Here is a 13,096-nt window from a genome sequence, read left to right on the forward strand (position 1 = left end):
AAATAGCAAGAGTTGAAGTATCAGTGTATCTTAACTTTTTCAATATATTAAAGTACAACATCTATACATTGCTATTTCAAAGTACAAACTTCTGCTGATGTGAATAAACACAGTGATCTAGCATATAATATTTTTGTTGCAGTCAAGACTTCAGGATAGATTATTTTTTTATCTAACAGCTGAAAGTGCAGACATCACAGATAGCTGAGTCCATAGAACTGTTAACCAACAATTCAACTTCTACACAACAAGACTATACCAGGAAATGCCACCAGGTCTTTAATTATGTGGTTGAACACTATGACTGATCAACTAGTTCTTGTGCAGCAGGCACAGCAATAGATCTGTCCTAGAGAGCCGAGTGTCTGTTCAGAGTAAATGAGCTTTTGGAATGAGGAAGCAGAGTCTTTTCAGTCAAGGTTTAACTTTTTTACTGCAAGTATCCATACTAGTTCAATTCTTTCTGTCTGCATTTCCTCCCATACCACACAGTTCCCCTTCACCTTTCTTTGTGGCATAATTCATGAGTACAGCTGTACTTAACTGAAGACACTTGCTGATTTGGACACATCAATAGCATGCCTGTGTCTAGTCAAGTCAGCAGCAATATGGTAACCCTGTTTGAGAACAGCAAAGCAGCAGGAGTCATGTGCAGGAGAAAACCTCAGCTTTGCTTTATTTTGGTCTAGGACTAAGCATTGACAGCTGTTGTCTGCTCTTTAAAATTTGCTGTAATCAAGCCCAATGAAGTTCATCCATCTTGCAAACATCTCAATCAGGTATGAGTTAAATTACAAAAATAATCTACCCAACATGTAAATAGTACACAATAGCAAATAGAGCTATATAAAGAACACAAAGCTTTAGTTTCCCCAAGAATGTTTCAAGTTACTTATTACATCCCTGAAATGGTGGCTTTAACTCATTGCTTGCAGGTGGTGATTCAGAGCATTCTGAATCTGCAATAGGAAAAAAAGATTAAAGTTTACAGAATAACTTCAACCATAATGATAAAAAGTCATCTAAAATTTTTGGTTTCTTCCTCATGTCAAAGTACACATAAATTCCACTACTTTTAATTTTGAATTAACAAGATAAACAAGCTAAGAAATTTACAGTATGATGCAAATCTGTATCCCAAAACAAAAGGATTATAGATTTACATATGGAATGGGTTGTGTGTCCTTCCTGATGTGTCTAGGGCTTATTCTGTGCAAGTGAGAACAGAGAAAGCTCCATCTCAAAAGGGAGCTGCAAGGTGCTCATGCTGCCAATTGCTTTGGATGAACAGAAAAAAAGTACGCAACTGGGGAAAAAAAAGTAAAAGCACTACAGTCAGCAATAACCTAAAAGAATAAAAAGGACAAGGTCAAAACTGAAGGAAGATAAACATCTGGATGAAACCATATTGTTAAGAGCATTAAAAGCAACCTCCTTTTACACTGTGATACAGAACCAATCTCAGTTGGAATAGCTATGATTGCAAACAAAGCCAATAGAAGCAAAGCAGGTATCACTTTATCAAAAAAATTGAAAAAGAAAAGCAACTCAAAAATTTGATGTATCTATACGTCAACCTATGCAGCACACTGACTTTTCATCAGCCTTTACAGCATACCCATATTTTTCTTCTCTACTGCCTAACTAGTATAACCAAACCAATTTCATGCTTACTCTGAAAAATCTTCAAGTTTTCTTTATATCTCAGATGTCTCATTAGAGGCACACACATTAAAGAAGTCTACTATCACCAAATTAAGGAAATTGAGATTTTTAAATCTCCTTTAATTTTACTCAGAGTAATGGGGGAAAAAAAATTTGAATTCTATTCAATTCAAAGTTGAATAGAATCTGAAAACAAAGAAGAATATTCAAGGTTTTCTTTCATACTGAGGAACAGCACTTCATGGTTGAATTGTTAGGTCACTGAGCCTCTCAAAGCAGTATCCTCTGCATGATCAGAGTTTGGATACTTAAGTTAACTTGAAGAGTGGCTTCTAAGGTTACACATTCTCCTTCAGATCCAGACCGAGATCTGGCTTCATCCCTCAGTTTTATGACATTTTTTCTTCTGAACAAATCCACACAACTCCTAGTTCTCTGTTTTCTTCTGATACTCACCTGGAGTAAGAGGTTTTGCACACACAAAAAAAAAAAATCATGTAGATACATTAATGGAAGACACAAAAGTTAATTCAGACAGAGCTGAAGTGCCAGAGAAATTAAAATACCTAGTCTCTAAGACTTCATACATTAATATATCAAGGTCAAGGGAATAATGACAATGCCAGTGTATACAAACAGATTTCCTGACACAAATTTTAAAAAAATTCTGGTGCATGCAATGGGAGGTCCAATAGCATTTCCAAGCATTTCTATAGAAAACTGATAGAGCCAGCATGGTTACCAAAGCAAAAGGTATTTGACAGAAGTAAGAGAAATTTTCCCACCCTTTAATCGTTATATTTGTTTCCAAGTGAAGTCTTTCATAGCTATCACTATTGTGCATAATAAAGTATGGTTTGAAAGCATGACATTGGATAACTTTTTCCTCTTAAACTGTTGAAATTCCACTGCCTTCAACGATGTGCAAATATTTATTTTGACAAATTTCTACAAGCAGTGATCTATTTCTTAAACACGAGTATCAATGACACTTGTGACAGAAGTTTTCAAAAAAATATTAGGAGCAAAAGAATATTCATAACAATGAGGCAACAAATATTTTACAGTCTGCTTAAATTTAGGTAGGATGGCTGTGTCTCTGCAGCATTTTATGGAAACACAACACAGAGAAGCCCCTGGATCAGAACACAGAAGCCCCTGGATTGGAACAGAGCACACTGCAATTGTAGAGATGAAAAAAGTCCATGAAAGTGCCTGCCATTGCTGACTACAAACAGGAGCACTCCTTTCTTTAGCTGGTCATAGAGTATTGTACACTAAGCACAATAATTCAATGTGTCTCACCATATTCAGAGAGCCACACAAATATTGAGGCTGCCCTCTGCTGTTACCTTGAGAGTCCAGCTCATTTTAAAAGAAACAGCTTTCAATAACATTACCTTCAGAGTGCTCACTATTTTCTGAGGTTTCTTCAATCTTTTTTTCCAATCCAGTACATTGCTGAAACCAGTCAGTCCCATAACCATTGCTTATTAATTTGCTAAAATTTACTGCTTCACTTTTTCTCTGAGCAGGCCTGTAAATACAAATATATTAAAGGAAAACAAAAGCAAAAGTAAACAAAAATGGGGGCTAGGTGGAAAAATAATATTTTACACAGAAAATGCCTTATAATATAATTTATAATTATACCATTAATTAAAAATATAACCATGTATAGACTTATAATTTATTTATAATAACAAAACATATATTCTACATGTAATCATCTCAGAAGAAAAACCAAAAATAAACAAACAAAACCACAGAACTATGCCTGATTTAGTACTGTGTAAATTTACATGAGAAGAGCCATCTGTTTCATTGGAATTTTACACATATAATGCTTACACAGTTCTGGTCTTAAAGACAAAAAGCGCAAAAGGGAAATCCCACAAAGAATGCATAAGTGAAAAAGGTTGACAGTACTCATTCGGTGGTGCACAAAAGTGAAATTATGTCCAAAATTTTCTCTTAATTCCTTTGACAGTTTAATCACTTGTTTGGCAGCATTAACATAGTTCTAAAACCTATTAGGACTACTGATGACTGAGCAAAAATTTTTTAAGACAAAGTATGCAGAAGCAATTCAGCTGTGCACACAGCTGATGATGTGATAACATCACATCACAAATTACATAAAATTCCTCTTTCAGGTGTTCGTCAGAGTATTTTTGCTCTGTATGACCTTATAAAGGCTACAGTTTATGTCTCTCCTTGAAGCATCAGTCTTACTTGTTTCTCTGTAACCTACACTGCCAAAACTAAGAATGTAGATTATCATTTTCACCTGTTCACTGGTATTAAGAAAAAACCCAATTTAGAATACCAAAAAATTCTGCTACATGAAGATATGCCACTCTATGCTTAGTTTCCCTAACACAAAGTTATATTGAATAATCTTCTAATATGAGTTAAAGTACTGTTATTTTAGTTGCTTTAGACACTTTTAAAACTATTTTAACATCACATATGATATCAAATTTAACAGCAATAAAGATGCACAAGGTCCATACACATATCTGCTAATTCCTGCATTTTCACAAGGAGCAATTTTACTTATACACATGAATAGTTGCAGGCTTAGGTGTTCAATGATTTTCACAAATGTACTACTTACATGGGTGGGAAGAAAAGCTTATTTTCTCCACTAAATTCCTTGTTTGTAGAAACAGTTGGAATTCTGCTTGGATATTTAGGGCTTATAGGTGGAAGCTTTACCTGTGTTAGAGAAATCTTAGTTCAAAAAAAGGAGTTATGAAAAAAATAACCAAGAAAATTATATGATATCATAGCCTTCAAAAGCGAGGGTGATATTAAAGGCCTAAATATGTTCAAATTTCCATGTCTTATCTACATTATTTCCATAAATACTAGTAATGAATCACTGAGGAATAACTAAAGATAAAGCAGCCCCTTAGTTATTCTACATGAGATTAGCTATTTGCTCTCTTCACAATGTGCTCCACAAGCCTTTCCCTCACAGTACATTTCAAATTAAGCTTCAAATTCAAACTTATCCATGGCAACCTCTCATCTTGGTCCATTTGCCTGTAAGCAGAATATGAAAACACACCAGTCTAACTAAAGTCAGGAGTACTATAACTTATGGTTTAATTGCTACTTCTTTTTTAGTTTGTTTGATTTTTGTTTTTTAATAAAAAGCATAAAACATCCTATATAATAAGAAAAATATTGTGGTATATTAATTAGAGGTTTGATATTCAAACAAATACATATATATTGGGGGAAGCCTACAACAGAAAAATGTATTTTACTTTTATGATCTTTCCAATGACAGATAAAGAAACTCAGTGTTGACTAAAAGACTGAAAGATGACACCTAGAAAGCCAGGGAAAGCCAACACACACTCCAGAGCTGAAAGTGGGAAAACTAATAAGTAGTGGAGAAACATGAGCAACACATACCAAAGCTCTTTATTTTAACTTTGATCAAAATCAACAGCTACTAAAGGGTCAATTTACCTCCCTCTCAAATAAAATCATGAAATTAAACATTCTTAACAACTCCCAGATATTTTACACTAATAGTTGCTAAGAAATTCCATCACTGCACAAAGAAAAGTGGACAAGGGCGAAGTCCTGAAGATAGCATAAAATTTGCAAAGCTTATTAACAACGTTCTTGTGTTACACTAATATATTCTTTTAATTAAAACCTACATATTATTTTACCATTTTCTTTTTTAAACATGCAACACAGGAGAGTGGCCCATGGAATAAGAGATATTACTTGGGTAACTAAAAGTGAAATGTATTGCTCCATAAACTTACAAGTACATTAAGGATAACAATACTTTCCACCTACGTGGACATAGATATGGCAAAACAGTTAACAGAGCAAAAAATTATGAAGTGCAAAAATTAGATGCATGAACAGTAGTCACACTGGGATTGCAGATACTATAAAACAACTATGAAAACCTCTGTAAGGAGAAGATTCCAAAATGTAAACACACCAAGGACTTCTCAAGGAGCTTGTGTACAGTGAGTATGGAAAAAGCAAACAAAAGTATAAAGGCCTTTGAATACATCTAATCAATGAACTAATTAGGAAGCCACAAAGCAGGTATGAATGTTCAGAGAATGTAAGTTTTCTTATCATCTCAAAGAAAGTGAAGCCTGGACAGGCAGTTGTACTGATTCTGAGCCAGGATGTCAATGCAAACACGTGTAAAGTCAGTGCTGAAACCCCTTCAGACTTCGGTGGAGTCAGACTGGGCCATTTGTCAAAGAAGAAGAGATGAGATTAGCAAGAGCATGAAGTGATATCAGCGGCAGCTATGTGAGATGAAAAGGAGGGTCTTTGACCAACCTGGAGGTTAAAAACCACTTTAGCTGTTTAGAACTGCTTTTCAAGTCTGTTCACACTGTTTGCTGAAGCAGCCTATTTGTGCTTTACATTTCAGAAATGCCATCCCATTGTGCAGAAATGCTAGCACTGCCTTCCCTCTATTACTAGACTGGACCACTTCAGATTTGACTTGCAAGTTTCAGATCCAGGACACAATTGCCTACAGTTTCAACTGACAAAAACAACCTCAGGTGACATTTGTCACATGCTGAAGGCAGGATGACACACAGGGCAACACAGAAACAGAGCTCAGTTTGATAGTCAGGATACACAAACAGCACATGAAGAGAGATGAGATTTTCCTCTTGGCATCAAACAGAAGCACAAGAAAAGGAGGTCTAGTAATTAAAGAATTAATTAAAGGACAAAGGCAGAGCAGAAGCTAGAGAGATTTTGACTAGAGACAGAAAAAGGTTCAAACTGTCCAAAATAATGTCAAGACAAAGAAAGGGGAGAGGAAAGGCAAAGAAAAAAGTCTTGAAGGTTGTGAGCAAGAGTGTTGTTTTAAATGTTACCTTTCTTGGCATTAAATGAAAAGCTAGGATATACTTCAGGGATCAAAACACTCCCTACTGTTCAAGTAAACTAATTAATGACAAAAGTAGCAAGGGAACGGATCAGAAATTGCTTTGGAGGCCACCTGCAATCTGTTCAGGTGCTATTTGTTACTTTGCTGAGCAAATTCAGCATTAAAAGCTGAATTAAAAATCAAATGCAAATTCAGCATTAATGCATTTAATGCAAATTCAGCATTAAAAGCTTGTGCCACTACACTCCAATGATTACAGCTGAGGGGGCTTTTTGCTTTTGACAAGTCCCTATTTAGTAGCAGCCATGAATTTTCCCAGATAAAACAAACTACACAGGGCATTTTTTTTACAAAGAAACTACACAGGGCATGTTCTTGGTTTAAAGTGTTTTCTCCCTCTGTGAAGAGATAGCAACAATATACTCTAAAAATCACTATGTTTATTATAAATACACAGTTATTAATCTTGTGTTCAAGAAACATGACATAGAATATGTACAGTGCCTGGCTAGTATATGAAGAACAATGAATATCTGCAGCCAGCGTTGTAGAGAGAGTGGGACTCCAGGACGGTTTGGATGGATGAGAGATCTCTGAAGTCAGGTCTTAGAAGATGTGGTTTATTAAAAGGGGTGAAAGGCCCTGCTTGGAGTTGCCAGGCGCAACTCGTGGCAGGGCCAGGCAAAGAGGAAGAGGGAGAGAGAGGGAGAGAGGGTTCCAGGTGAGGGTCCCAGGGGAAGATCCAAGAGAGCGTCCGGTCCCTCTGGCACGCCTTATCAGGGGGCTTCAAGGTGGGCTGGAACAGGACTTGGGCCAATGGGGTCACAGATACCTGATACTTCAGGGGAGGGTTACAGGTGTAGGATGAACCATACATTGCGGGGTGAGACAGAGCATTCCATGTGACTTTTGGACCTATCTGCAGGTAAAGGGCATTGTTTAATCAGAAAGGGGGATTGCTTTCAGCCTGGCTATACTATTGTTTTCTAGTTATTCAGTAGTCAAGGTTTGTTATTTGAAATCTAGTTCTCATCTCAATGTCTGTATTTTCCAAAACTTTTGCCAGGCAATCATATTTATAAGGTTTTCCTATTTCATCTTCCCCAACAAGCGTGGTAAGATAAAAGCCTTTAGATTAAATCCTGGCTCCTGTGTGATCAAGGACTAAATTCTAGACTGTATTTCAAATCTCTCTCTGAGGTAAAATCCTGGCCTCAGATAAGCAACCATTTTGCTACAGCACATACATACCTAAGTACATATGCATATATACACAGACACTTCAGGCAAGTGCCTGAAAGAGAGGACTTCAGAGATGAAGGAGTAATCTTACTGGTGCCACAAGGATATTGCCAAATGCTGATGCGAACTCTGATGACACCTCCAACAGACCTCTCACCCATATGGGCCACTCTCCTTCTTAAGGTCACAGCTTTTTCATAAGGGCCATAAGATGCACAGGCAAAAGGATCACTGAACTACAGAATGGTTTGGCTTAAAGATCATCTAGTTCCACCTTCCTTGCCACAGGGACACCTTTCACTGGACCAGGTAGCTCAGAGCTCCATCCAGCCTGACTTTGAATACTTCCAGGGATGGGGCATCCACAACTTCACTGGGCAACTTGTGCCAGTGCCTCACCACTCTCACAGTAAAGAGCTTTTTCCTAACATGTAGTCTAACCCTACTCTCTTTGAGTTTGAATCTATTCCCTCTTGTCCTTTCACTACATACCCTTGTAAAAAGTCCCTCTCTATCTTTCTTGCAGGGTCCCTTCAGGTACTGGAATGGCACAATTAGGTCACCCCAAAGCCTTCTCTTCTCCTGGATGAACAATCCCATTTCTCTCAGCCTTTCTTCACAGGAGAGTTGCTCCATTCCTCTGACCATCTTTGTGCCTTCCTCTGGACTCCTCCCACAGTTCCCTGTTCTCCCTGTGCTGGAGTGCCCAGGGCTGGGTGCAGCCCTGCAGATGGGGTCTCACCAGAGCAGAGCAGAGCAGAGCAGAGGGGCAGAATGCCCTCCCTGGCCCTGCTGGCCACACTGCTCTGGATGCAGTCCAGGACACGTTTGGCTTTCTGGACTGTGAGTACCCATGGCTGGGTCATGTCCACCCTCTCACCCACCAGCACCCCCAAGTCCTTCTGGGCAGGGCTGCACTCGATCTGTTCATCCTCCAGCCTGTGTTGATAACAGGGGTTATCCCAACACAGGTGCAGGATCTTGCACTTGGTCTTATTAGCCTTGTGAGATTTCCATGGGCTGCTTCTCCCTGGGCCAGAAGTCCATTACTTTGACATGAGCACAAAGGCTAAATCCTTCATGCACTAATACTCTTTGCTGATTTGCAATATTCCAATGTAATGGTTCCCCGATCTCCAGTCCTCCTTTACACAGCAGTAACCACAAGGAACAGCAGAGATTTTAATACTTCAGAACAAAGCAGCATAAAGGCTTAAACCTTCAGAGCAAAGACCCACTTGGGAACAATGTTTTCCAAAGCGAGCAGAAGTGGTACCCTTGGAGGTTAAATGGTTTTGCACTTGTTCCTAAATCCCTTTGGGATTTAGCTCCACAATTGCATCATGCATCTCTCTTCAGAATAACTGCTTAGTCATACTGAACTGAAAAATATTTTCAATACATTCAGTCTCATACTACCAGAAATACTTGAGGTAGCTTGCTGCTGCAGTGTCATCACGTAGTCAAATAAATATTCCTTAGAAATTTGCCTGTAGTGTTTTGGAATACATTATTCTTACCTTTCAACATACCAGATGTATTGTGAAAAACTAAAATTGAGACTCTTTGATAGGGCTAGTTCCATTGTCTCACTTGGAAGACTCTTTGGGAAGGTACTCATGGGATAGAAATTTCCCAAAAGACGATATTCAAGAAGTAGCTGTGAAAGAAGCCCCATGTGACATTTCAAGATTCGTGATACACTTTTCAATGTACAACAAAGATACTGTGAAATACAGCCAAATGAGAGATGGTGGTATGGAGGTAGAGCTAAATGTAGCAACATAGGCACTGTCTTCACAGGCACATAATCTTACAGATAAAGACTTGGTAGATTTAGAACCTTAGGCAAAACTTAACTTCAGCTTCCAGGACAATAGTGTAAATTATTATATGAAGACCTCAGCACATTCACAATCTGAGCTGAATATATAACATATATTCACTTTGCATTTAGTCCTAAATAAAGCACACAAATTAATCAAACTGGGAACAAATAAAACTCTCAGACACATGATTGAATGGAACTGGGTCTCAACCAAACTCCCCCAAAACTGAAATGAACCTCGGTTTCACTTTACAAGTCAGCACATGGGCTTGAATTACTGTTATCAAAGTTAAGTTTGACTCTTAGAGCACTGAACATAGTTGGTTCTTAAGTAAGGGAGTGAGGAAGAGCACTTATTCTCTGTCCTAGTTTAAATCCTTTAAGCGGCACAGCAGTAAGTCAAGTTTTTATTTTCAGTGCCTTAAATTTATGATAGAAAAAAAAAAAAGCAGCTTTATCTACAAGCATCAGGCAAATTACAGTTTAAACATATGTTGCTTGTTTGCCTGTTGCTACAGACTCAGTAAACATTCCCGAGCCTATTCAGTAATGAGGTGTTCCCATTTACACAAGATATCATTCTGAATTTGCACTAATTATTCATCTCAGCAAAGGCTGAGGACTTTTTCTCCTAAAATGTCCAACATCTGCCCTTCTGTTGAAGAAGGGAGGTACTAGTGTTCAAGTACATCAAATGCCTTTCCAGGTATACCCCAAAGGCCTATGGTAGATGCAGCAACTGAAATTACAGATATATTTAAAAAACATAAGACTTCAGCATCTAAATTGGGCAGGGGCAGGGAGGATGTAAGAGGGAGGATAGCAGAGAGGTCTCCATGACAAAACACCAGTGTCAGTACAGAATGGTTTGTTTGGGGCACAGCTTCTGCTGTACTTAACTTTGTCTTGGATACATCTTTCATTCAAAGACAGCTAGCACAGTATCTTTGGGAACACTCCTGCATTTCAAACTAAATTAAACTCCTTTTTCAGAATAGTCTTCTGTTCTTATCTTCTTTCCTCCTCACCCAAGATTGCTAAACAAGATGTCTCTTCACCAAGAATGAATTGCAGGGGAAATGAGGCATAAGAAGATAGAAACTAACTACTGCTTTTTCTTTATACTGTAGTATATGTACTATATATAGTATATAATGTGATGAGAAACTGCATTCTGATTCTTACACTATGCCTGCAGCACTTAAGAAAATGTGGCTTTCTTCTTGTTCTCTAACTGCAATATCAAAATTGATTCTGGAATGCAGAAACTCACATGGATTACAGCTTCCCTCTTATAAAAAGCAACAGAGATGTGTTCACGAACAAAGCATCATCACAGTGTGCCTCTCCATCCTACCTTCTTTTTCTCTGCATTTTCTTTGTCCTCAGCTTCCCGCTGCCAAACACTTTTTGTATCAAATTCAAAAGGCCCTCTTCTTGTCTCATAACTGTTACCATGTTGGTCATCAGCCATAAACTCTCTGTGAACCATATAATCTGGTAGAGATGAAACACAGGTCCTGCAGGCAAAGATTCAATGTTTATTTGTACAAGGTATACAAATCCTGCACTTTAGTACAGAAGCATTCAGAAATGTTAATAGGTGAAGAGAGAAGCCAAGATGTGTTGGGCCTCAGCAATCTTACCGTGGCTTCTCAATCCCTGCAGGATTGGCACAGTGTGAGTACCAGACAGGTGCAGCATATGCTGCTGGAGGGGACTTCATTACCACAGGAGTGTAGTGCTTCAGTAAGTCTGGAGAGAAAAAGACAAAAGCCAGTACTTTTCTGAGTTCTTATCTAGTTGCAAAAGCACTACCTTTGTATTTAGATTGCTGTTTTGTCAGGAAGAAATTAATTCCCTCATTTTTTCCATTAGTTTATTTCAAAAAGTCCAGAGGATCCTTCTGCAGCATCTACGAGCGTTTTACACCACACTCAAGCAAAGCCAAACAAAACAAAGGAAAACCAAAGAAGCAAGACAGATGCTCACCAGGTCGGCCTCCTTGTTTTGCCAGCCTCACGTAGGCTGAATCAGTCTCTTTAATCCGCTTCCTGTGGCACCCAGACAGTGGCATTTCATGGGGAGCTCTTGAAAGGTCACTGAGACCCAGAATCTGGGAGGGAAATAGGCTCTTCTCTGGTTGTTTCAGTGGCATGGGGGTATTGCTGATCTGCAATAATGGGAAAGAAAATATTTATGGTAAAAGTTAACTGTTAGTATCCCTTTTTCAGGCAACTTAACAAAGTGAGCCCACCTGGAACATGAATGAGGTGCTACATTTCATCATGAAAACAAAAGACCAGGCTTGCTCATTTTGGAGGATATATCACAGGAAATTTCTAGAGAATCAGATGCAAAACACTGTTGTTTCAGTTCTTAGACAGCATTCAAGTTTTCCTCTAAAGTGTTCTCATACAGAGAATCGTGCCTCTTCATTCAGAAAACTATTTCCAAGGACACATCAAAAGCAGTGAGAGGCACATGAGACAGCAGAAAACACTTCAGCCTCTGGTTTCCTTTCCTTCACATGCACAAACTAAAAGCAAAGACCGTCCTTTGGCAGGTCTTTATTTGTAAAACAACCAAACCCGATCCCCAAATTAAAAAATTAATAAAAATCAACAGCAAAAGCCCTACTTTCATTACTTTACTTTACTTTCATTACATTACTTTCTCAATTTCTAGTGAGCAAAAGAAAATAGAAACAAATCCTTCAAAATGGGAAAGTGGACAGCAGATAAATAAGAAAAAGCCAGTACCAAGTACTGTGCCGTCGACGGTGTAGAGGCACTTACCGGAGCGACTCCAGCTGCAGCTGATGCCGTTCCTTCGGTGTAAAGAACACCACTTCCAGGCAGCAGCTCGCTGAGGAGCTCCTGGCACACACACGCGCTGGCTGTGCCCAAACTCAACTCCAAGAAACAAGCCAAAGCGCTGCCGCTCCCCGGGGTCAGGGATGCAGAGGCACCAGCCGGCGCCCGCTGCCGCCTCCCGGGCAGATCCGTCCCCCGGCGCTCTGCCGCTGACGATGCTCGCGTTCCCCGCTGCCGCCGTGGCGGCAGCTCAGAGACTAAACGCCGATTCCCCGAGGGCTGACCCGCAACCCCCGGGAAACGGGAGGGACGGACCCCGTCGGGGGCGGAGCGGGACAGCCCGGCCCACGGTACCGCCCTCCCTCCTTTCTTCTGTGGGGCTTGAAGATCGGCGTGTTGCTGGCCAGCAGCAGCAGCAGCAGCAGCAGCAGCAGCAGCAGCAGCAGCAGCAGCAGCAGCAGCAGCAGCAGCGGGGGTGCAGAGCGGAGTGGGGGCGGCTCCCGGCGTACTCCCGGCTTGGGAAGCCGCGGGAGCCGTGCCGGGACGCCTTCTTCCCAAAGAGGGGAGGACGCTCTCCCACTGCGACCGCCCGCCTGGACCTTGTCCCTACTGGGAAACTCCATCCGAGCTGAAAGGAGGCCA

At 39.8% G+C, this 13,096-nt stretch overlaps 1 protein-coding gene across 1 annotated transcript; it reads right to left on the reverse strand.

The window, feature by feature from the left end:
- Positions 1–687: 687 nt before the first annotated feature.
- On the reverse strand, positions 688–12,540 carry C1H7orf57 (chromosome 1 C7orf57 homolog). Its single transcript, XM_068196263.1, has 8 exons — positions 12,437–12,540; positions 11,887–11,980; positions 11,631–11,800; positions 11,285–11,393; positions 10,996–11,158; positions 4,286–4,386; positions 3,066–3,202; positions 688–959 (listed from the first exon to the last, which is right to left on the reverse strand). The coding sequence occupies exons 3-8, from the start codon at positions 11,794–11,796 to the stop codon at positions 889–891; spliced, it is 747 nt and encodes a 248-aa protein (XP_068052364.1). The 5' UTR covers positions 11,797–11,800; positions 11,887–11,980; positions 12,437–12,540; the 3' UTR covers positions 688–888.
- Between the last annotated feature and the right edge of the window lie 556 nt (positions 12,541–13,096).

This window comes from Anomalospiza imberbis, chromosome 1 (genome assembly GCF_031753505.1).
Source record: "Anomalospiza imberbis isolate Cuckoo-Finch-1a 21T00152 chromosome 1, ASM3175350v1, whole genome shotgun sequence".
Taxonomy (NCBI): Eukaryota; Metazoa; Chordata; class Aves; order Passeriformes; family Viduidae; genus Anomalospiza; species Anomalospiza imberbis.